A 27140-nucleotide genomic window follows, 5' to 3' on the forward strand; every position below is an offset into this window, starting at 1 on the left:
CTTAAATTTTAACGATATTTTTGCGATGAACGAAGAACCACTATTAACAAATAATTTCTACAAACAAACACTTGGGCTGAATTCAGACAGCCCTACATATATAAAAAAAACTACCAAATTCCTGAAACACATAAATCTGAAGTAAATAAACAAGTACAAAAGATGGTTGATGACAAGATAGTTAGACCTTCGATTTCTCCATTCAATTCTCCTAAATTGATTGTACCAAAGAAGTCAAACAATAGAGAAAAAATGTCGACTTGTGGTGGATTTCCGCCAACTGAATAAAAACATTATTGCACAAAAATTTGCACTACCCCGAATCGATGAAATGTTGGACAATCTTGGTAGAGCGAAATATTTTTCGACTCTTGACCTTACTTCTGGTTTCCACCAGATTGAGTTGGATGAAAACTCCAAACAGTACACAGCTTTCTCGAGTAATACATTTATATTGACGACATCCTTGTTATTGAGAGTTCTGTTAATCATTATTTTAGCAATCTGGAAACAGTGTTTAAGGAGTTGAGACATTTCAATTTAAAACTTAGCCCTTCAAAATGTATTTTTTCAAATATGATGTAACCTATTAAGGACATCATATATCAGAAAATGGCATTCAGCCAGATCCACCAAATTTCAATGCAATCAAAAATTTCCCTAAACCTAAAACCACTGATGAAATAAGAAGATTTGTCGTATTCTGTAATTACTACAGGCGATTCATCCCGAAATTTGCAGAAAAAACACATCCGCTAAACAAACAACAAAGAAAATCGCAAAATTTGATTGGTATAATGAACGTAAATCATCTTTTGAAAATTTAAAACGTAAACTTATGTCTCATCCAATTCTGAAATTTCCAGACTTTATAAGAGAATTCAAATTAACCACCGATGCTTCAAAAGTGCATTCTTGCACAAAGCTACGACAATGTTGATTTACCAATCACATTTGCAAGTAAAGCATTTACAAGAGGTGAAGCTAACAAGTCCACTATCGAGCAAGAATTGACAGCTAAATATTTATTGGACAGTATCACATTTCCGACCTTAGCTACTAGGGAGGAAATTTACAATCAAAACAGATCATAGACCTCTTGTCTATCTGTTTTCGATGGAGAATCCAAGTTCTAAGCTAACTTGCATGAGATTAGAACTAAAGGAATTTGACTTTAACGCTCAATCTGTTCAAGGTAAACTGAATGTAGGAGCTGATGCTTCCTCACGAATTCAACTTGATTCAGACATACTAAAAAAAAAATGACCATACTTAGGGTTACCACTACTGATATGGCAAAGAAGAATGAGCAAAAAACACAAAACGAAACAGTGGATTTAATAGACAACGAGACTGATCACCTTAATGTAATTGAATCACTAAATAACAATGAAATCTACAACATAACTAAACTTTACATTTGGAGCTACACAAATAACTCAAACGCGTTGAAATACAAAATAGCTAATAAAAACTATTAGAAGGATTTGACACAAGAATCAAGTATCCGAATTAACATAAATGATTCCTTGAAGAACATGTTCCAAAGAAAAAAAGATTTATCAAAACAAGTGAACATTGGAAAAGTAGCTCTAGCGCTATCAAGTACAATATTCAAAAGCATCAACGTGCACTATTTTAAACAACAAGGAATTCGAAGTCTACAAAATCTGGAAATAATGTTAAGATAATAAAAGATGCTGAAACTATAAATAAAATTATCGCTGAAAATCATGATTCTGCATTGGGTGGACATGTTGGCATTAATAGATTATATCGAAATCTTAAACCATTATACAATTGGCCGAATACGAAAAACTCAATTAATGATTGTGTTAAAAATTGTATTACGTGTTAACATAACAAACACACGGTGTATGAAAATTTTATTCATACACCTACTACATTGAAAGCATTTGATTCCATAGCAATGGATACGATAGGACCATTTCCAAAATCTAATTCTGATAATCGTTATGCTTTGACAATTCAATGTGAATTGTCAAAGTATATCACAGTTAAGCCAATTCAAAATAAACAGGCTTCGACGATTGTCAAAGACTTTACTAAAAGTTGTATATAAGTTTACGGTACACCTTCAATCATTCGCTCGGATCAAGGAACCGAGTATAAGAATGAGATATTTAATAAAATTTCTGAAATGTTACAGTATACACAAACATTTTCTACACCATATCACCCCCAAACAATAGGATGATTGACCAAATAATTTTGGATCATTTAGTTTATGTTTATTTTTTTATTGGGTTTAATTTTTTTTAAGGCTAACTTCATTCAAACTAGAGCTAATATATGAACATTTTCTGATAATTTTCACGAAATAGTTGGACCGTTAAACAAAAATACGAAAATCATCTTCATTGAACATCTATAAAAACAATAATTCCAAATTCGGACAACTAACTTAACATTAAAATTGAAACCTCTTAATATTCTGCAGTCATTTACTCCAGCATTAATTCGTTCAAATGTAATACACCGAAAAGCGGGAGCTCCCATCACAGGTAGGCATAATGACGCTACTAATTTACCGTCTTCCCTTCCTCAATAACGATGTGTAAATGGCAACGATGAAAAGCCCAAGTTGTGGCAGCAGCTTGATTTGCGGAATCCTAACACAAGAAAACGAATCGGTGTGGTTGGTTGGAAGCGTCTGTTTGATTTGATTCCAATCGTTAACGATTCCGAGGCCTCCGAAACCAACAACCAAAACTTCCCAAAACGGCTCGATAGATTTGGGGGCGCCTCCTTGTGGAATGTGCGCGTGCTGATTCTAATTAATTTAGCAAAGTGCTATTTCGTTTACACGCCTTTCTTTTGACAAACGACTTAGACGATGGCCCCATTCCAATAGCGTCTTGGAAATTTGCGCCCAGCCCAAAACGGAAGATAAGTTTCTTATTTATACAAAACCTTCGACGATAGTTTGTGCCAGTTTTGGTTTGGTTTGATGCCTGACTCTGCCTTCAAGGATTCGTTAGCCAGAAAGGCTTTTCGGAATCACTTTTTGGGGCTGCTGCTGCTTTCGGTTGGGCGCAATCTGTCGGAAAATTGAAAGCCAAGTGGGTTGAGCAAAAAAGGGGTGCCAAATTTAGTGTGCACAAACACAGACACAGAGTTTGTACTGAACAAATTCCACCTTCATTAAGTCGTTTTGATGACGATAGTCTCTCCGGTGTTCGTGTCTGGTGTACGTGTTGTATGTCTTGTAAATAGTCCTTTTTTTGGCTCTTTTTTCCCATCTCATTCATCCAGAAGGGATTTGGTCTGGCTGGCTGGGGGTACCTTTTTGTATGGTTTTATTCATTTTTTTTTTCGTTTCGGGTGTACTAAACTTTTCGTCAGGTGCACAATTTTACAACTCGTTGATCTCTTTAGGGACCTGAAGGGAGACCCCGGCCTGAACGCTTCATGATGCTCCGGGACCGCCTTTTTCGGACAGTTGGAATGGCTTCAATTAACGGAATTATAAATGCAAACACGAACATCGTTTGCGAAGTCTTTGCGTGGCGCATATTAAAACTTTCGTGCTCGGTTAACTACTTCATGTATTCCAACTGGCTTTCGTTAGGGTTTTGTTTGAATGACTTCTGTTAGGAATTCACTCAAAAAACAGAAACCTTTTGAACTGTTGCGAAAAGTTGTTGGATTATTTTAGTTTTTTTTCTTTTTCATTGATTACGACATCGCTTCTAAATTAGCACAAAGAGAAGGTTTTCACGTTCTTAGAACCCTGATCTGTTATCAGTGTTAAATTTTCGTTATTGATGATCGTTTAGAACGACGGTTTCGATAACGAATAGCAATTTAGAGGCTTTATTTTAAAAGTGAAATTCTCAGGTAGGTGCTAAGACTAAGGTTGCCACGTCTCCGGGCCGGACTAATTCGAGCCATTTTATATAAAATCCTGGCAAATATGGGCATTTCATTCCAAAATTGTCGACCAGAAACAAATTTTCCATCTTATCTCATCGACAGATTTCAAATCGTGTTTCAGGCTTCCAAAAAACCTTTCATGATTATTTTTAAAAAATTTGCTCAAAAAATTTCGTTTTGGAGGCATAAATAAAATATTTGTACAACACGATTGAGTGAAATATATCTGGGAAAAATCTGGGCATTTTTCAATGAAATACGGAATACCCGGCAGGACCGGACTGCTCTCAAATTTTGTATTAAATATACGGGCAAACAAGGATAAAACCCGGTAATCTGGTTACCTTGACTCTGATAGCAACAGTGTATCTTTTCATATCGGATCTAATATGCTCAAATCAATTGTTTAATTGGATGATTACAAATTATTGGAACATAATAAGAAAATCTTGCCTTTTTTATTGTTCTTGTCATTGAACTGAACCATTCTCAAAATTTCAACACTCTGCAATCAATTACAAAGTTGTCAGGATATTTTTTATGGTCTTGGTACAATCGTGGATGATAAGTGTGATAGGATTTTTTAAATGAAATAATTATCACTCTGTATGGGACTTCACAACTTTTTCTCTCAATTGGTTTCGCTTTGATGTTTTTTTACAAAGTGGTAGCTAGAGAATTTTTCTTTTGGATTATGTTATTGGCGTATCGAGTAGGAATAACGCTAAAGGTGAGACAAGTTTTAAACAGTGATTAGTATGAACTTGCCTTTGATTAAAAAGTTAAAAAATCTTCAAAACAATCAAATGCTATAAACCCCTAGATGGATTATTTCAATTTTGGGCTCAAACAAAAAGGAAGTTCCAGAATTCAAATAGTGCAAAAATCAGCTACGCTAATTTTTGAAAAATTTAGTTTTCTTCCAGAGACACCGTGGTCACTATATTTAGTTTTAATCGGGCCCGTGCGAAGGACCCGTCCATGAGGGGGAGGGGGCATGACGAAATTAAAATTTAGCTGGAATAATATCGATACCAAAAATACAAAATATAGTTCATTTTTTAACTATTTTATTTCACATGATCATCACAAAAACGAAAAATAGTAAACTTTACTGATACGATTCGAAACAAGTAAGGTTTAAAGCTTCCAATTAATGCCATTTCTGGTAAGTTGTTAATAAATTATTCAAAATTCTTATTTTAAATTATAATTCTGAACTAGAAATTTAAAGTAAATACTTTCGAAAAAATGAGTTCAAATAATTATACTCATTCTGAACTGTAAATTTAGAGTCAATATTTTCGAATGTAATTTTAATCTACATCTATATAAATAAAAAGTAATTTCCGTTTGTTTGTTTGTTTGTATGTTTGTCTTCAATAGGCTCAGCCGCCTTAAGAGCTAGAGAGCTGAAATTTGGCATGTATACTCATTAGGACCAGGAATGATGAAAAATGTTTTTAGATTTTCGGATGACCCTTTTTGAAGGGAGCCGTCCATACAACACAAATGTTGTTTTAGCAATATTGACGTTATTATACATCGGATTGAGATGAAAATTTGCACATGGGTGTTTGAGGGACGAGCAATCAATTCCAGGTTTCAAATTTAGGATCAGGGATCGGTCAAAAGGGGTCGTCCATATCAACCATATCAAACATGTTTTTTGTAATATTGACGTTATTCTACATTGTAATGAGATGAAAATATCCACATAGGCGTTTTGAGGGATGTTCTATAGCTTCCAGGTATAAAATTTTGAGTTAGGGGTCGGTAAAAGGGGTCTTACAGTAAACTTTATTGATTACATGTATCAAGTTTTGGATCGTGGTCGAAAAAGGGGTCGTCCATGTTAGTTGTTCTCCAATTTCGCGGTATCGTCGTGATTATGCATGGAGTTGAAAACATGCACATGGGTGTTTTGAAGAACTTGCAATTTATTTAAATTATCTTATTTTAAGTAAGGGTTCAACCAAAGGGGTCGTCCATATGAATTTTTCACTATCTTCGCGATATTGTTACTAATACAGATTGGATTGAGATGAAAACTTTAAAGTAACGGGACGGGTAATTGATTTCAGGTGTCAAATTTTGGATCGGAGATCGGCAAGGGGTCGTTCATATTAATTGTATACTGTTTTTGTTATATTGTAGTGATTACGATTCAGATTGAGATTAAATTTTGTACACGGGAGGTTTGAAAGACGGACAATTGATTTCAAGTCCCCAATTTAGGATCAGGGATTGGAAACAGGGGTCATTTGTATGCAATATTTACTGTTATCGCGATATTGTCATGATTATACATCGGATTGTGATAAAAATAAGTGCATGGGAGTTTCACAGCACGAGCAATTGATTTTAGAAGTCTAAATTTTGGGCCGGGTTCAGCAAAAAGGGTCATTCCTATTAATTATTCAATGTTTCGGCAATAATTACCTTACTATGCATCAAATCGAGACGGAAATTCATGCACGGGAGCTTTACAAAATGAACAATCGATTCCTGATTTCAAATTCTGAATCAAAGGACTTCGAGATGTGATTTTCGGCTTTCAGTCTTTTTAAATAGTGAAAACGACTATTTATTTAATGTTCCGACGTTTCAAACCATATAGGATCGTCATCAGGGACTGCAAAATTTATTGTGTGTAAACTAAATTATCAAAAAAAATATTCACGAGATTATCTGATTCTTACCTAAAATGTGTCGTATTTCTTGTCAGGTTTGATTCAGCTGATCAGATTAAGCTGTCATTTGTTCTGTTACAATAATTTGTGTGATTAATTTTTGATTTTAGTGTTATGTAGTGCTATCTGACTGAAAATAAGTACTTCCTCCTATATTTGGACTAAATTTTCACTGTTTTCGATTTTTCACAGTCACCACTTTCCACTGTTTGTTTTACTTTGATCTGGTTCAGCTAGTGTATGCTATTGTTTACAGGTTGTTGTTGGATTCCTGTTTCTGTGTTGGTGTTTTTTTGTTTTGAGTTTAATTTTCTTTTTGTGTGTTGAAGTGTTTTAAAAAAGTTTGCATATGTTGAGTGTATGTTTTCGGTGTCTTTTTTTAGGTTTATTGCGTGCTTTGTTGTTTTTATATGGCAGCTCTCCAGGATCAGTAATTTGTTCTCGTTGTCACTGTTTGTTGACAAAGTTGTTGTATTGCGTAGTCCTGTTTTGTGTATCCGATATTTCAAAGGCGTTTGAGTTCGTTAGTTTGAGTCCTGTGTTGTGAGATTCGTTGCTTTAATTTTCTCGTAGTACATCATTCGTAGTACATCGTAGTACATTCGCAGTTTTCTGCGTTTGGCAAAATTGGTTGCAACGTTCAGCTTCTGATGAAGTGGATGGAAGGAACAGACAGAAGTTCAAAAATCTACCAGACGCGATTGGTTTCATGTACCAGTCGGTGGTAATTTTTCCATTTTAGCGTCGGTGTAGCATAATGTCCAAAAAAATATCATTCAGAATCAAAGGACAGAAACAAGAACATCCATATAAACTGCTTAAAAATTTTCCAGTAATTTAGTTATTGTGCATTATGCGATTGAATTTTGATTTCACATTAACTGATTTATATTTTTGCAATAATTGCAATAATGATTATGCATTTGAACAAGCTAAAAATTCGTTCCCTGTATGTTTGAAAACAATAAAAATAGTCTTGCCAGAATTTTTCCAGCACGTAGACGGGCCGGACAAATCCATGCTTTTTTATCTAAAAACCTGGAAAAAATCCGGGTATATGTTACAAAAATTTTGACAAAAATCCGGGTAATATCCGGGCAAATTTGGTTGAAACCCTGAAACTACTCAACACAAATCATGCAAAAAAGTTGAAAAAATTTTGTTTGTTCATCAGCAGTTTCTTAATCGTCTTTTAGGCTTTCAAAAAAATTTCATTTCGTTTTGGACGCAAAAATGAAAATTTTACAACACAATTTGCTTTTTTATGTTTTGGAAAATAAAGTGAATATATCCGGCAAAAATTCGGGCTTGTTTTAAAGGAAAAAAGGCCATCCGGGCCGGACCGGACTTTTGTCAAATTTTGTTTTAAATATCCGGGCAAATCCGGATAAAACCGGGCAACCTTACCCATAGATGATGATTGAATAGAACTAGATAAAAACGAAAATATGAAATTTTATTCCAAGAATACCAGAAATCAAAGTCAGAGATTAAATAATTTTTATGTTCAAGTTCTTCCAGTCATCAGAATGAAAGGCTCCAAATGTTTGATAATTTTTCATTACGTCATAAGAGATTCCAAAAGATGAACTAACAACACAATAACAAACAATCAAAATAAGTGAAACGTTTATAAATTTCAAGCTTTGAATATTTTGTCGCTTTCAATTGAAATACTCGGTCCCGGAAAGGTTAAAACTCACCATACAAAGGGGTGATCCCATACTTTTGGACGATAACTCAAGTGTCTATTTTATTAATTAAAAGTACATTCTTGAATTTTTTCACAAAATTTTTTATTGTGTTTTGAGAAGTAAACAACAAGAATTCTAATGCCACTCAAATTTTGAGATTTGGTCCACCCTATCCCGAGATGATCGGCTTTGAATATTAAGTACGATTTTATGAAAATCTTATAACTTTAGGTTAAGTTTTAAGTTCAAAACTAAAACATTATATTTAGGCAAAATACCTCCGAAATAGCTATTGCTCATTATCTTTCAAATGAGATCAGAAGATTTGCAATATGTCCTAAGACCGCTGAGATATGAACGATCAAAATTTGCATGTTTTTTAGTGGGTGATCCCAAACTTTTGGCTGGCAGTGTATAAGCTATTTTTTTCTTATTAAAAACCAAGATTTCATGGCTTCCAAGAAGATGTTTGCAAAACACAAAAATTCAGGAGTAAAATCAAAGAAAAACTTGTTCAAAATATTTCGAAAAATTTCATTTGTTTGATTTAAAAATTCCGTAAATTAATTTGGAATTAAAAATAAAATGTAAAATCAATTTATCAGCTTTATCGTTAAAAGTTATGTTGTCTTGAAAAAAACTTTTGAAGATTATAAAAATAAAAATTTGTTTCCTGGCATTATTAAAATATTTTTGAAAGAAAAAATTATTTCATATTACAAATTTTTGGTAGCCAGCAAATCTTTTTGATTCTGAATTTAATTAAATTTATGTTTTTTTGAAACATGGTTCAAAATCTATTGTTTACAGAATTGGTAAAAGTAAACAAATAGAAAACTTTGTACAAAATTGTTCACAGATTATTACCCAATTTAATTTCATAACATTTCTTTTCTTCATTTTCTGCTCAAAGGTTTATTGAAAAATTCTTCTGTTTCATTGTGAGTTTGGAATGACATTTTAATCAAAATTAAAGTTTTAATTTTCGATAAGGAAAAACTATCCATTTTGAACTGAAGAGAATTTACAAAAACCACATAGACGATGATTGAATTTGATAAAAAAGAAAATAACAAATTTTATTTCAAGAATCCCAGAGTTCAAAGTGAGAGGTGAGATTAGGGGAGAGTGGGGATACTTGATCCCCTTTTCTTATTTTCACCATATCTTTTTGGAAAAATTTAGCAACTCGCCGTCTTTTACATTTTCATACAGCTTGTAACTTCAAGTTTCTATGCTCCAAAAATTAGAACGATACTTGAACCCGTTGATTGACCAGAAGCATTTTCGTGGGAGTAAAAAAATTGCGATTTTTCTGAAGTTAGGGGAGATTTGATCCCCTATTGAAGGAGACTTGATCTTTTATTCAGGAAGCCCTAATCCTTGTATTAAAATCAAACAAAACCCCAAGATAGAATGTTAATTGACTATTTTGATCATGTTTGTTCTCATTTCACTATTTATAGCAGACATATGAAGAAAATTCTATAACTATGTCTCAAAGCTAACAACATTGCATACTTAAAGGCGCTATTTTTTATAACTAAGAGAAAATAATTATTTTTGCTCTTTTCTTCAGACAATTGTTTGATAAATATTAGTTTTTGTATAAATATTAGTAATATCGTAATCAGCAATCATAACGATCAATTCAGAAGAAGAATATGCCGTTTGGAAGGGGGATCAATTGTACCCATAATCAACATTTTAGAAAACTTTTTCTGAAAAAAGTTGAGAGTTTTCCATTGCTTTGAAATTATTGCATTATGAAGTTCATTTTACGCTTGAACGATTGATATATTGGAACAAATATTTTTTTCATAATTTTCCCATGTGAGGAACATTTTAAAGTGTTGAAAAAAGATCTTCAAGTTACATTTTGTGAAATTTTTCAAACAAAGTTCAATTACTCAAACAATTATTTTGTTAAAAAATTTAAAACTACAAGCATTGTTATTTTGCTCATTTTGGCACATTTTTCTAGAACATTTGATCTTCCAGACATTCCAGTTTCGAGATATAGCTAAGGAATCAAGTATCCCCAGGGATCAAGTATCCTCATTCTCCCCTACTATTTATATTCTAATTCTTCAAGTTATTTATTATAATTAAAGGCTACAAAAGTTTGATATGTTTTCATTACGTCATAACAGATTCCAAAGGATGAAATAACAACACAACTACAAACAATGAAATTAGTAAAACGTTTTAAAAAATTTGAGCGCAACTATAGTTTAATATTAAAACTTTGAATATTTTGTTGTCATCAATTTAAATATTGAGAATCGGAAAGGATAAAAGGTATAAACTAAGTTTATCTTATTGAAAACCTAGATTCATAGGCTTTCAAGAAGATGTTTTTTTTTTACACTTTGATCTTAGCCTTTAGGCCAAGAAGCGATAGTTCAAGAAGATGTTGAAGAACACAAAAAAATCAGAATTGTTAAAGTTTGATTGAAAAATTCTATAAATTCATTCTAAGTTCAAAATTAAATGTAAATTCAATCAATCGGCTCTTACGGTAAAAGTTATGTGGTTTTAGTAAAACATTTCAATATTATGAAAATCAAAATTCGATTTCTGACATTACTAAAGAAAGTTTGAAAAAAAAACAAATATTTTATTTAACAAATCTGTTGCAGTCTGCAAAACGAATTGGTTCAGAAGTTAAATAAGTTCAAACTTCTTCAATAGTTAGTTTGAAATTTATTATTTCACAGAAATGGAAAAAGAAAACAATTAGAAAACTTTTAACAACATTTTTCGCAGTTGCCACATTTTTTTTTTGGGGTTTTGGAGAACGTTTTGTAAGTTTTTCTTATTTTCAAAAGTTTCAGGACACCAAAAGCTCTTAAATTCTATATACCGTAAACTGGGGGAACTTTGATAACTTTTTTCATTCATTTTTGAATATTTTGGAAGGGGTTAATTTTTCGTACCACCTTAAAGCTTTAAAACACTTACTGAGGTGAGGAGTATTAAACATGATCAATGATTGCAGTTAATTCAAACTATATTGGTGATAATAATTAAATGTTTGTTAAAAAACCAGACTTCGAGTTTCGGGGTTAGTTTGATCACTATGGTTTTTACGTATATCAACATCTTCAAATTTATTGTTTTGATGCCATTTAGCAAAGAAGGCGCAAAACATCGATAGCTGTAATTTTTTTGTTTGGACTAAATTGATATTTTCAACGTTTTCTTTCAAAAACAAATATACTCAAAAAGTGGACAATGTTGCTGCATACATTTAGGGGCAAAAATTATAAACATTTTTCAATATTTTTTGGCCTCAAAAACAAATGAAATTTTACCCTCATGTAATTCCCTAAGTCCACGCACTATTCCTATGTTCTTTTTTCTTCAAATTTAATCATTCGATACAGTTTGTAGCCATTTTTTCTATACGGACTTTTTCATGGAAAATGACAATTTTTTTTCAACATCCAAAAATTATCATCAAATGACCATAAAAATACCACTTAAACTAAACCTAAACCAATAAAAAAAGTTGAACTTTCACAATAAGTAACCCATTTGCTCCTAAGTGCCTAAATTTGATCACGAGAGATGTTTGTTTGTGAACCTTCAAAAATCAAGATATTTTAAGATTTTTAAATTACATTTTTAGTAACATTAAAAATCTCCTAATAAAAACCAAATTTAGCTTATTTGTAACTCAATTTACAGGCTTTCAAACGAAGTAAACAGTTTTCAGATATTTTAACTTTATACTTAGTTAATGATGATTATCTGCAAAAAATTCATGTTGATCAAAGTTACCCCGCTGATCAAAGTTCCCCCAGTTTACGGTACCTTAGAAAAATCTGAATTTTGTGACCTTGTGTATTTATTAAACCCTCTTGAATTTGGAATTGAAGAACAAAAAACACAAAATAAAATTAAGGCTGATTTGAACTTACAATTAGTTTTTTTTTTCACAAAGCCTTCGATTTCGAAATGAAAAAATCCGTAAATAAAACCAATTTTCAAGAGTAAATGTAAAAGATTGAAATTTTGCTGCTCTAATCAGATGTATGCAAACTCGATAATAGTTTTTTGTTCGAAATTCGGTTCGTAACAAAACTGCTTTATTAATAATGTTGAACACTACGCCAAAACATACAGAATTCCATGAATTTTTTGATAAGAAGAAACACATTATTACTTTTTATTAGAAATCAATTCCTGTGAATGTTTTTTTTTAATAAGTTTTTCAGAAGACTAAACTTGCAGAATTAGTTCAAATTCTACTTAATGTTGGTCATTTTCAGCAGGATTGTGCAAACGAACTGAATTTGGTTGAATTTGAAAATCGAACAAATGCTACCAGCCATCGCTTGCAATATGTATTCCTTACTTAAATAGTCATCTTGATATTTTTATTTTTATTTTGGCCCTCATTTAAAGAGCTGAATCTGAATCTAAATTTTGAAACATACATAGTTCTGAATCTGAATTTTGAATCTGAATTCCAAATTTGAGGTTTCAATCCGTTTTGGAATTTCAAAATCGTTTTCTGAAATGTATATAAAACCGTTACTGTATATGAGCCAAGAATTGAAATCAGTTTCAGGGCCCCCAATCAGGATTCCATAATTATAATTCAGATGTTTTGGGTTTGAATTATGTAATTCTAATCTAATCCAACTTGCAAATCTTGATCGAAACAAAAGTTTCGAAAGATGAATCAGTATCACGATTTTTAAGATTTGTAATGTTTGAAATTTCCCTAAAAATAAGGTTGATGAACTTCGAATCTGAATACGAAACAAAAAATCAGATTGATTTTTAATTTTTTTTCATATTCGGAAAATTATCAAATGAATGAAAAAAATGCGTATGAGTATCGAAAATCATGAATCATATTTTGAAAGAAATGTTAAACCAAATTTAAATGACAATTTCAGACAGCTTTTCATTTCAATTTTAAATGAAGATTCCAACCGATATCAAGATATCAAGAATCCTAAACTGGATACATAACCAGCATTATGAAAACACAAATACAATTTCGGTTTTGATCATATGGTACTAGAATCTCTAAAATGTGTATTTAAAATTTAGTGGTATTCAAAAACAAATCGCTATCAATAAGTGAAAATAATTTGAAAAACTGTAGCAGAATTCTGAACCTGGGATTAGTTTTCTAGCTTTTGACATCAGTTCTGAATCAAGATTGTTAATATCGAATAACCTTACTCCATCATCAACGTATGAGTAGGAATTACAAATTTTGAATGTAGAGTTGCATACTTCACAAGCTTTCGATGGACCCTAATGGAGGGGTTTAACCCCCAAAACTCAACTCCCTCCCCTCCTGTTCCTTCGGTCATGCAACTGATGACGTTATATTACACAGGGCGACGTGTCAGTTTTCTTACATCATTTGGACATAGTAAAATGCATCCAACATTTGTAAAAAAAATATATTTTTTGTTATGCATTAAAAGCGAAAGATGTGTGTTATTACATCGAAAAACATGAATAATCCGTTGGTTGGCTCACATCTACTTGAACGTTGCAATTATTTTTTTTTGGCTGTGTAGCAACATAACATGCTTTGTTATTTATGTTTCGGGGATAGTGTATCGTTTTCTCAAATACACATGCTACGAAACATAAATAACCACCTGTTGCGAACTCCAAATCTATCAAATGCGCAAGTATTTAAGAAGCGAATGAAATCGCTAATCAACATGGTAACTAGGAGCCGATCGATCCAATCCAAACCTCTAACTAACAAACAAGCGAAAAAACCAGGATGAACGGCCGCAAAAGTGGAACTTCAACGAGAATAGCCTCTAATTTTACGACTTCCAGTCGTAAATCGGTCCTGCAGGTTAGTAGTAATCATCACAATTTAAATCAATACATATTCACGTTCAAATTAATTTTAGGGAACAAAAAACTTCGTTTGGGATCGGGAAGAGATTTCCTCGAATCAACCATACTTCGATCGGAACTATGAGAATCCCTATAATCGGCCACCAAATGAGGTTAACTTCCTCGGAGGTTTGGGCAACAAGAAGCCCAACTTCCGTTCCAAAGTGCATCCGCAGCGTGTCTCGACGGTTCAAAAGTTGATGAAAATGCGAACCTCCAATCGAATGCTGGAAACGTTGACGGAGGATTTGAGGAATGTGAATATGGTGCGGCATGGAGCAGCCGGTAGAAATCGAAAGCCAGCTGGGAACGTTAGGAAGTTTATCGATAAAATAACGGACGAGCTGCAAATTGCGGGGAACTTGGAACGTTCGACTCCATCGGAACAATCGGAGGAACAATTTATGGCTAGCAATCGTAACAAAATGTCAAATGACGACTACAAGGATATGATTGAAAAATTGGATCGGAGACTGTTGGACGACCAATGTCCAAGTGCCTCATTTGGGACGACTTTTCGTGATTGGGCTACACGGGAAAGATTCAATTTTAAAAATCGAAATAACATAGAAATGATGAAACGAGAAAGGGATAATCTCGAATCGGAACTATGTTCTTCGGTCGATACGAGGTCTTATGATTTTATTTCCAATGAAGGAAAGCGTGTTACGAAAGTTCGTAACGCATCGAAAATTCCCCACTTGGAAGGATTTATGTATGGACCATTCACTCAGCTTCCTCGACTTGATCCATTACTCGAAAATGAAACTAAATTCGGCATTCCACAAAGTTTATTGGTACGATCTTACCAAGAGATAGATTCGATGAAAGCAGGAGAACGCAATGTAGTCAATACTCGACTGGCTCACATGAGAATTCCGTTGTGCCCAAGAAGCAGTGACGAATCCTCCGATGATGACGATAAGTTGGAGGAAGTGAAAATTCTTTCCTTTATCAGAACACCTTATTTCAGAATTCCCAGGGTTCGCACCGAGAAAAGACGTCGCAAAGATCGACTCCGAAGTCGCTGGTTGAAAAAAGATCGTCTGAAACGGATCACCATGCTGCTGTACGATCGATCCGAGGAAAATCTGAAATCAAAGAAGAAATCCTCTTCTAAGCGTGGATATGGTTCTGAGTCAGGTGATTCAGAGGATTCCACTCGGAAAGTTTCCAAAAAAGCTTCAACTAGAGATTCAACTAAACTTTCGGAACGAAAACAGCGCTACTATGAGTTTATTGAAGAAAAATCTCTCGAATACCGGCGTATGTACGATGAAAGTCTTCAACAACGTATGACAACGTTTCAGGATTTTAAGAAAATAGAATCTGCGCTGGATGATAAGATTTCGGAAACATCCCGCTCTCGATCCAGGATGCAGAAACTGAAAACTCCGGAAGAGCCGAGTGAACCTTCTGAAAAAGCTGAATTGCGTTTTCCAGGACAACGTATCAAAAGTCTTACCCGAAGTGATGGACTCATGGGATCGTTTTATATTGATCCAGAGTTTCATGACAAGGCAAAAAATTTGAAATTGTGTAAGTACTATAGTGAACTTTTTGGTAATAAGGTGGAGTAAAATCAGAGAATTGTGATTTGTTTTTTTCAACCATATCAGTGAAATATTTGAATGATATATTTTTTTAGATTTATTTCTCGGGGATTTTATAGAGAAATATCGTTTTTTCACGAAATATTGCTTTTTTCTGATAAAAGTTAACACAAAAAAAACTAATCCTATTTCTTATTTCTTATCTTCCGCGGTATGAAACACTTGAAATTTCTTTTGATAAATGCATGTTTTTACCACCAAACGTACCGGAAGTGGTCAAATGACGGGATTTCAACATTAAATGATGATTACGCATACTATAACTATTTTTTCGAAAATTACCCAGCAAACATTTATGAAGGTATACTGCCCCTATTCGCATATGAGTCCCATGTGTAAAAACTGCCAACCGAGAAAAACGCTTGTGAAGTTTGAAACTTGTTTTCATAAAAACAATCGTATGCATCATTTGTTGGCAAAATCTATCAATAATTCGGATTGAAATCACCTCAAAGAATATTTTTGTTTACTTTTGCTCTAATACTAACTAATAATTACGGAGAAATTTCAATAAAACATTTATGTGACCCATATGCGAATGTTCTTAACCCTCGAACAGAGATTATTCGCAAATTAGTCTCTGGTGCAAAAGTTATCAACAAGTGGAAAGTCCTTTTCTAACATAATTTTATTCATTTGTTTAACATTCTTTTTGATGACAGAAGAAAATTCTCGAAAGATCTTGATTTTAACCTGATTTCAATAAAGGTTTTTTTCGCCAAGTGGGATGTGTTTTCCAGTGTTTTTCCAAAACATTGTTTTCATTCGTGTGAAATTGCTACGAATTTATCACCCAGACAACCAGAAGTCGTATTTTCTTTTACAGATTACATCGTATAGAATGTTATTTATACTCATTTTCGTATATCTGCACCTACAATGTGCGGTCCATGCATATTCTTTACCGTATTTTAAAGCATTGCATGATTTTATTACGACAAGAAGTATTTATGTACATATGAACTCGATCTTTGTGTACGACAATTCGCAAAAAATCCGTGGAACGACCGATATACGGTGATCAGCCGTGATTGAGAAATTTGGTCGTGCTATGCATAAAATAATTCGAAATAAAAAACGTATATAACTGCATTGATTCGTAATAATGTGCATGCAATCGTATACCTTTGCAAATTAATTCGCATGCCGAATTTTCGTAAAACGTATTTGCTGGCAATCGTAAAAGAATACAAAAAGGTTCAATAAAATCGTTTATGGTAATGGGACATCGATGATTGGAATCGTATTAAAGGAGGCTTCAAAATGTTGGTCTATTTTTAGATCATCGATGACGTGTTCTACGATTTAAAAGATTTAAGTTATAGAAATATACGATTTGCTTTTGGTTTAATACCTTTGAAGCAAATCCCCTTGAATTTATATATTCCAGATAGCGTCGAGGAACCATCATGAGCTGCTGATCGAATCGTCAGGGAATCAAGTCCAGGCGCTAACAATAAATTCATGAACGTGAAAAAAAATCAGCAATCTGTCAAATAATAAATGTGTACGATATAAACTTGAATTTAACAGCAAAAAACACATTTCTTTGAAATAATCTTATTTTTTTTTATTTTTTGGGGATGAATAAACCAATTGGTTTAAAATCCCAAAAAAAAAAAATATTTTTTTTCAACTGACGGAAAATGAGAGCCCTGCACTCAAGTCGCAAAAGACGACCAAATAAGTCGTCAAACTATCCATATTGTTACGAAAAATGTCGTATATTACAACCTCAATCATGTATATGATAGCGTAAATTGTCATAGTATATTCCAAAAAGAATCAGGGTAGTCGTAAATGATGCGCATGATAAGTCGTGCAAATCGTAATTTAATACAATCCAAATCAAGAATATGTGTGCTAATGTACCTATATGGCCTCCAAAATGATACGTATATACTGGTTTTGCTACATTATATACGATATGTTTACACGTATATTTGCACGTATATTTGCGTTGCAAATTCGAAATACCCACCAAATGGTTGTCTGGGCAGACATCATCATCATTTAATTCAATGTGTGTTATGGATACGTAGAAAACACGGACCAAAAGTTTGCTGGATTCAAGACAAAGAAGGAGATTGCTTCCGGGAGCATCTTCCAAGGTAATAAACGAAAACACAACAGATATTGTTATGCATATAGAAAAAAGTAATGAAATTTTTTTGTTATTTTGTGACCGAAACAACACTTCAAGTACCACCCACCCGATCACACATTAGATCGTCGAAATTACCCACGAAGGAACCATCCTGACTGAAGACTGATCTATTGAGCGTGATTCATCGGTTGATTTTTATCGAAAAAATAATTCTGGTTAAGAGTTACTTATTCATGTTTATTGTGACTAAGAACCGGATTTCTTCGGAATCATTCGGTTCAATTTTTATGTAAATTAATGTTTTAAGCATTAAATTATTGATTCACTTCATTTTCTATCTATCCTTTCCCTCAATTATAAACTCTGGCGCTGAATTTTGGTCATGGGACTCATATGCGAATATTTTTCACATGGGACACATCAGAGGTCATATTTTTTTTCGAAATTTTGGGAACAAACTTCGAACAAAAACTTGTTTAATATGTGAATTGGAGCACAAAGAAGCGTTTTCCATCGATAACTCAAAAACGATGAAAATGCACATGGGACTCATATGCGAATAGGGGCAGTATAAAGCAGGAACAACAGAATTATGCAAGCAAATATACCAGATCAAAAGATTGTATTAAACTACCAAAATAGCATATACCTACCTACAAAAGTACGACCTACGACCGAGATTTGAACTCCAGTCCTCCGAGTTCGCTGTCCGACATCTTACCACGATGCCAAATCATTAGTTGAGATGATCCACGCTATAGCTCTATTGGTGAGATTTTCTTTTTGCGAACCGTTCAAAGGAAGAGACCAGATAGAATGTCAAATGAAGGACCATTCATTTATCGTAAATCAGTTTACTCAAATCGTAACTGTCGAATTAGCATATTCTCATCTTTTTGGAGACATATTTACGAATTGACTAAACTGCTATCCGATTCCACTTTTTTTGCGCAAACTTCTCGTAAATGAATGATAGAATATCTCTCAATACCAACGTGTTTACGATGGTTATTGAAAATGTCTTACTAGTCGATTTGGATTATCATTTCTATTACGATTTCATGTTAGCCGGGTAAACATCAGGGCATTTTTTTATTTCCAAAATGCAAGTATTTTTTCATTATTATCATTTTTCTAAGTATTGTTGTTTTCAAATTACGCATTTGGTATACCTATTCATTCCGCGAGCGGTCAAAGGATGGCAAACATCTTTTCCGCTAAAACTCTCCGGTATGAAATTGCCTTTTTTGTGAATATAGTTTTATTGTAAAAACCTTGCGAAAACATACTCACAATCTAGTGAAAAGCCAAATCTAGGTGCAAAAAAATTGATTGATTGTAATGGTTTTGGATTTTGTTTATTTATAGAGGATATTAACCATCTTGGTCATTCTTCCTCTTGAAATTGATTGATAAAAAGTTCAAAAAACGGCTACTTTGAAAAGTTGTCAAAAATTATTTGTTTTCTAAAGATGCCAAAATCTGTTAAATTATGTCACCATTCCAATTCAATTTTTTCCTACCTTGACTTGAACAGCTTCAGAGTAAAGTTGCCAGAATTTTTTCAGTACGTGTCCGGTCCGGGAAATTTCATATAAATACCTGACAAAAATTTTTTTTTTTTTTTTTGTTATTTTAGTTTGTTGTTTAGAGTCATGATGATTCTGTAATGCTTAGGTCAGATTTTGTCCACTGATATTCCAGTGTCGCAGTGGCACAAACGTTACCAAGTTCAAATAATATCAAATCAGCTAAATCCGCCAAATTGGCGCTAATTTCTCTTTCGGAGTTTGAATAGAGCTTTCAAAATTCTTTTAAAAAACTCAAACATTTTATTCAGTAAAAGGTTGATAAGCGTTTTCAGAACTACCTGAAACAAACGGTCGAATCAATAATTCAAGCATTTCTCATGACTATAATAAAGCATTTATAGAACTAGCTGCTCAAAAAATGCCATAAAAAACCATAAACAACATTTTTATGCAAGTTGGCCTAATACGAGTTACTAGGGCTGATTTTAATTAAAAGTTCGTTTCCATAGAGGAGAAATTACACTTCATTTAACTTTTCATTTTGGTTGAATTTTTCTAGCTTATTTTAATAAATTTTTTTTAAATTCAATATTTTCGCTGTTATTTTAGATTGAAATTCATTTTTTTCAAAATGTTTTAAGTTTTTTTTTTTAAACGAACACACACATATAGGATCTCAGGGAAACTTCATGTTTCTTTGAAGAGATCTAAATTCTACTTAAGACTATGCGTACATCTTTCAAGGATATAATGGCTAGCATTTTACTAATGCTAACACCACCAACCCACAGAAAGAGAGCTATGTGTGTCGTGATCGAGACTCGATCTCATGACCTCTGGCTTAGAAGACTCTAGGCCACGGTCTGCGGCTTAATAGTTATTATTTATTTTTAAAGATTCTCAACACATCTTAGCACAAAAATGAAAAATTTCAAGGTTATTTGGAAAACTTTTAAGTGAAAACTTTAAAATTTTGCTCGTGTATTTTGTTCGCAAATCTTCAATGAAAAGATCGATTACTTTAATCGATTCGATCGATTGAAGTGCGGTAGCTTGGGGATAGTTTCTTCTATAATGTGGCAAATTTTCAGAGGAACTGATATTTTTTTAAATTGTTCTTTAAAAAACCAGGAAACGTCAGCTTTTTTTTTTCAAATAATGAATCAATAGAAACATTTTAATGTCAGTTAAAAATGTTCCAAAGTTTTTATACAGTTACTAGCTGACCCGGTGTGCTTTGCTACACCTTTCAAAATCAAATTATATTTTCAAAAATTATTTAATTTTAATTGGTTTGTTGGCATTATTTTAAATCAAAATATAACATAATTCATAAGCAACCGCTATCAAATGAGAGCTGCAGCTGGAGCTTCGAATTGCAACACAAAGATAACTTAAACTAATATTTTGAATCTTGCTCTAATTTGTGTTAAAGATCTAATAATGTTAATCTGTCTGGAGGGTTTCAAATTAATCATACGCAAACAATCTTACTTTTAAAATATGGTTGTTTTTGCTTGATATGTTCTGGATTTATGCTAAAAAACTGATACGAGAGCCCCCTCCTCTGTCCTCCCCTCACCTCCTGCTGAATGGAGGTCGTGATCTTTAATAATCATACCCATTTTTTTCGTTCCCAAAAATTCTCTTATATTAAATATAGTTTTTAAGCTTTACAACAAAATGTAAACAATGTCCTCCTTTCTTCTCCTCTCTACACTGTAAAGCGTAAGGGTCTATAACAATCGTAGAAACATAGCTCGTAACCAAGTACTTTTCCATGTCATATTTGTTTCCATTTGTTGGCTTCGTTAGCATAAATTGAGAACTTATGCTAACAAAATTGTATTGGGTTCACCTCCCTCCTCCTTTGTACCTACTCACTGAAAGTGTGTCAGATAATCATAGAATCATACCAAAATTATTTTCCATGTTAAGTATTGTCGATTTCTCGGATTTTGTAAAAAAAAAGTTAAATGTAAGTCTCCTCTTCCCTTCTTATATTCCCAATTCTTTTAATTTACTGCAAGAAAGGAATTTTTTCAAATAGAAAAAAATTATTTTTCATACTCAAATACTTTTTGGTTTGGTTGAATTTGGTTTCATTTGCTCGATTAATTCTCGAGTTATGCAAAAAAATTGTATGGAAGCACCCCTTTCCCCCTTTATATCTTTCCGCTAAAAAAGATGGCGCCTCAATTTATAATAGAAACATTTCTCGTTTCCAAATACCCTCACATGCCAAATATGGTTCAATTTGATCGATCAACTCTCCAGTTATACTGAAAATTGTAAGAGAGACCTCTTCTCCCCCTTTTAATCCACCTCTTTGAAGGAGTGAGGGATACCAATTATTCATAGAAGCATTTTGTTTTTATGGATTTCTTAGTTTCTTCAAAACAATGATTTCTATAGTTTTTACCGTAATTGGTATGAAATTTTAGAAGTGATGATTGTTTTACTGGAACATTAAAGCTTAATTAAGATTCTTTTTAAAAATAAAGAAAAACTTCAGTGAACAGTAGAAAAACTAAAATAAGTATAATAAGTTTGCCAACATAACTGTTGATTTTTGTAAAGTTATGATCCACAAAAAGATTTAAATGTATTTTTTTGAAAAAAAAAATTCAAATTCATCAGAGTTTTAGACTAGATTCATCCATTAAATAGAATTATTTCCCAAAAAAAAAAAAAAAACAATAAAATTTAATTCTAAACATAAAATTTAAGAGATTATTTAAATAATATCGTAGGTTGAAAACCGTGGAAGCTAAGATTCTTTAACCTTGATAGTAATGCCCTTTGAATAAAATGGAAGAATCACAAAGTACAGCAGGGTTACAAAAATTGGGCTAGAAAATGATAAAAATAGTAACAAGCAAAATTTAAGCTAGATTGAACTTTTGAAGCGATTTGCATTGAGTCTGAAGGGCAAATGGAATTTTGAGTTATTTAAATCAGGAGAAGTATACCCGATCAGGAGAGCATATCAAAATAAGAACTTAAACATATCTCAACGAGATATTTATATCTTTTTTAGTTAGAATATTGTTCTCATATTTTTCGACTCTTAGTTTCTTGAGTCTTGGTTATATCTTATTTTGATTGGCATTTTTGAAACGGATTGAACGATAAAGAATTTGTTTCAAATTGTTATAATATATTGTAACCGTATCTTATTTTGATATGCATATGACTTTCCATGAAACACGGACATCGAAGTCAACGGCCCAAACCGTACTTCAATGATTTTCGCTCAACAGATTTCTAAAATTGAATAAAATTTTAGGGATTCAAAAAATGGAGCATGATTTTAACAAATAGTGTGGGTTACTGACATCCCGATCAGAAGGGAAAAACAAAATTATATCAAAATGAGATATTTTGATACTATTTTTTTTCTATCTAAATGAGTTATAATTCAGTACTCGTAGGATGTTAAAATATCTCAAATTATATCAAAAATCTATACGATCATAGCTAAATTATATCAGTTTTTGATATACTCCTATCAAGATTATATCTCGTTCAGATAGCATAGTTTGATATTAGGCAGAACAAATCCTATCAAAATTATAACTTATCAAGATATGAATGCTGCGAGAAAATTTTCTAGTGGAATGTCGATAAATCACATTATTGGTTAAAACCATTATCCATTTTTGGTTTCTCAAAAATAGGATTCAATTAATGGATCTGTTGAGCGAAACTCATGATTGTACGGTTTGGGCCGTTGACTTCGATGTCCGTGTTTCATAAAAAGTTGTACGTATATCAAAATAAGATATGATCATTTAATTTTAAGACAATTCGAAAAAAAATCCTCATCATTGAAAATGAGCTCAATTCTATTCAAGTCTGTCAATCAGAATAAGATATAATTCAGATTGGAGATACTTAAAACCAAAAATTTTGAGTTCTTAATTATAACTGTATCAGATGTAAATATCTTGGTGAGATAGGTTTGAGTAATAATTTTGATATGCTCTCCTGATCGGGATTCCTCGAGAAATTTTTCTCGACGCATTCATATCTTGATAAGTTATAATTTTGATAGGATTTGTTCTGCCTAATATCATACTATGCTATCAGAACCAGATATAATCTTGATAGGAGCATATCAAAAACTGATATAATTTAGCTATGATCGTATAGATTTTTTAATATAATTTGAGATATTTTAACATCCTACGAGTACTGAATTATAACTCATTTAGATAGAAAAAAATTAGTATCAAAATATCTCATCTAGATATAGTTTTGTTTTTCGCTTCTGATCGGGAGTCCTATAAGATTTTTAGTTTATATATCCTATCTGGATGAGTTATAATTTTGTTTAAATTATAACAACGGCTGATATGAATTAGTTATGGTTGCATGGACTTTTTGATATAATTTGAGATATTTTAACATCCTACGAGTACTAAATTATAACTCATCCGGATAGGAAAAAATTGAATATCAAAATATCTCATCTTGATATAATTTAGTTTTTCTTTTCTGATCGGGTAAAAACTAATTTATTATCAAAAATTGTTCTTAATCGATCGTTTATTTTTGAAAAATGTTTTTCTTAATTTTCTAAAAGCTTAAATTAAGACAATTGTTTCTACTCTAGCATCACGAAAAGCGTTATCACAGAAAATTATAGCGCATCCTAATGTTAACTGATTTTCTTAATCATTGAGTTTTTTTAAAAATAAAAATTTCCTCAAGACTTTCCACAATCAGAAACTCCAAAAATAATGGATTCAAATTATTCCAGATAATTCAAATAATTTCAGAAAATTTTACCCTCTCAGACTGCTGACAGGATTAGCCAGCCATTATTACAATTCAAGGATTAGAAGATACTTTTCAAGCAATTTTTACGTTTAAACAGCTCTATAACTAGATTTAAAACAATTGGAAAAATTTTCAAAGTTATCGATTATAATTTTGAGTTATCAGTTCAATTGAAAAGTATTGAAAGTTATATTTAATATAATTAGCACCTCTGAAATAATAAAACATTTAAAATATATTTATTTTTTGAAGAATCCAAATAGAAAATTTTCAAAAAAATATTTTGTATGGGGGGTCACCGACCAAATATTTTAATTTTTGGTGAAAATGAACCAGAAAAAGCTATACTTTCTGCCCATGCAAAAATTTGCGTTACTGTAATTTTTTCTTTAAGTCCTACGAAACACACCGTGGTCTTCGATCACAATGAAACAACTTTTTATTTGTAATTCTCAACGTTTCGACCATTTTTTGCGATCTTTCTCAAGGGAACTGGAAATTTTACACATAACACAATATCCAAAGTTTAAAAAAGTTAAAGTGCGACCATAGGAAATTGGATGAATAAGAATCTTTTCTTTCTGGTTAAAATTGTAAGATGGTATTTTTATAAATATGATAGAAAATGTAAAAAACAACAACACCCCTCACAGAGCTGTTCTAGCCGTTGGAAAAACGATATTAACAATAAGTAAGTTTACACATTTTAGAATACTCCACTTACAATGCTCAAAATTAATTATAGGCAAATAAACTTCCAGTTCCCTGGAGAAAGATCACAAAAAATGGTCGAAACGTTGTGTGTTTTAAATAAAAAGTTGTTTGATTGAGATCTAAGACCGTAAAAACCAAAAAATTAAAATGTATAAATAAAAATACATATTATACTTATCAAATGAATTAATCATAATTGATAGAAATAATGAGACAATCTCGGAGTGGAGGTATGGAAATGAATATATTTTTTCCCAGATAAAAAGCGATCCAAGTACTACACCAGTTTGATGAGAAGTCGCTCCAACATTCGACAACGGCTACAGGTCAATGCTCCCGACTTCGAAGAAGAACAGCTAGGATTCAAAACGAAATTCTTCAACCGCTTGGCCACCGAATGGGACAACTACTACATCCACGAGCTGCGCTACCGTCCAAAGATAAGAAAATTTTGTCCCAAGACTGATATTTTGAAAATGAGGGAGCAAAGAAGGAACAACTTCCTTCAGTATTATATTGCTGAAAATCTGCTTAAGATGAGAGAACGTCAGATGTTGGAGCGTCGATTCGCCAAATGGATCAAAGACTTCTGCAACCAGACCAAACCGATGTTCAAGGTTTGGAAGGATCAGGCGTATGATAAAGTCATAGCCATGACCGATCAGGAGAAAAATGCCCGCCAGGAGACGAAACGGCTAGCCAATGTTTTGCGAGAACGGGAAGAACAAGTTCAAACAATAACCGAACAAATTCTGTTGCTGGAAGAACGTTGGACTAAAATTATGCATACAAGAAACTACTACTTTCTTCTCATGGATCCACAATGGCGACTTGAACATGATCATCTTCATCGAAATCCAGATGGTTCACTTCTTTCGGTAGGTTTACCTTAATTTTTTATCGCTATATCATCAGTTTGCATATTTTAGGTCACCGATGGAGTTAAAAACTGTAAAACTTTGTTCATTCGGACCGAGGGTAACAATATTGGAACGGAGATTGCCAGTTTCTACGGGGAGAAAATATTCCCGGAATTGGAAAAGCAACCGATTTGTGAGCCCGACTACGAACTGTTCCATAAGGGGCTTAATCAGATCAATCATCGAACAATCGATGTGATTCAAAAGTACAACCACAAGTTGATGATATTCTCCCGGATCGATTATCACTACAAGGGGGTGATTGAGGATTTTCCACGATTTTTAAGCCACCATCAGTATCTTTTGGACACCTACAATCGAAAGATGGAAATGGTTCAACGTAAGAAACAAGCGTTGAAGGTTCAGGTGGATGAACTACTTGGGGAGCCGCTGAGGAAAAGTGTTGGGAAGTAAGTTCTTTTAATTAAATATCATTAAAGAAACTATTTTTCTTTTTTTCTTTTCCAGTGAACATTTGAGAACCACAATTACGATTTTGGGACAACTTTACGATTACATAAGAAAATCCAAGGGACTCGGGAAGGAGATTGTGGAGATAGACTGTCTGGAGAAGCTTTCCTCGATTCATCAATACGTCCAAGTTCGAAAATCAATAACGTTAAATCCAATTTGTTCATAAACTTACTGTTTTGAATTATTTTTAGGATCTTTTGAGCAAACTTGATCAACTGCCGTTGGATGTTTTGAAAGAATCGGAACGGGAAGCGCGTCACAATCGTCGGCAGGCACTGAAGAAGGCTAACGATGCCTTCAAACGGAAGGAAGTTTTCGACCTCTTACGCAAACAACTCAAGTTTCACGTTAAGAAGTGATCAAATGTTTGATTCAATTAAGAGACCATAACCAAGATTTAGATTCTAGTACTTTAAAGTCATCCACATTTTCACAACAAAAATAAAAACTGCACGTTTGATAAAATAAAATGCGTGAGAAGTTTGTACCGCAACTTAATTCGTTTTGTGTCTTAGGATAAGTAATTCATTCTCATAGGCTACTTATTTGAAGTCTTTAATTACTGAAGACAGTGTTGTTTGTTTGTTTGTCCTCTATAGGCTTAGCCGTCTTAAGACATAGATATCTGATAATTGGCATGGACGCAATATTGAAGTAATCATACATTGCACAATGGAGAAAAAAGTGTACAAACCGCGAAGAAATTCAATATCTTTCGTCCTACTTGACCCAAATCTATGAAATTGAACTTTTCTTCGGTAAAAATTTCCAGAAAATCGATTGGACATAGTTTCAAACGCCGCACAAGCTTGCGAACGGGGA

The 27140-nt window shown here is 32.8% G+C and overlaps 1 protein-coding gene across 1 annotated transcript; it reads left to right on the forward strand.

Annotated features, from left to right (window-relative positions):
- The first annotated feature begins 14014 nt into the window (after positions 1–14014).
- On the forward strand, positions 14015–26790 carry LOC129746617 (uncharacterized). Its single transcript, XM_055740378.1, has 6 exons — positions 14015–14129; positions 14188–15712; positions 25183–25802; positions 25854–26254; positions 26313–26445; positions 26510–26790. The coding sequence occupies exons 1-6, from the start codon at positions 14052–14054 to the stop codon at positions 26675–26677; spliced, it is 2925 nt and encodes a 974-aa protein (XP_055596353.1). The 5' UTR covers positions 14015–14051; the 3' UTR covers positions 26678–26790.
- The last annotated feature ends 350 nt before the right edge of the window (positions 26791–27140 follow it).

Source organism: Uranotaenia lowii, chromosome 2 (genome assembly GCF_029784155.1).
Source record: "Uranotaenia lowii strain MFRU-FL chromosome 2, ASM2978415v1, whole genome shotgun sequence".
Taxonomy (NCBI): Eukaryota; Metazoa; Arthropoda; class Insecta; order Diptera; family Culicidae; genus Uranotaenia; species Uranotaenia lowii.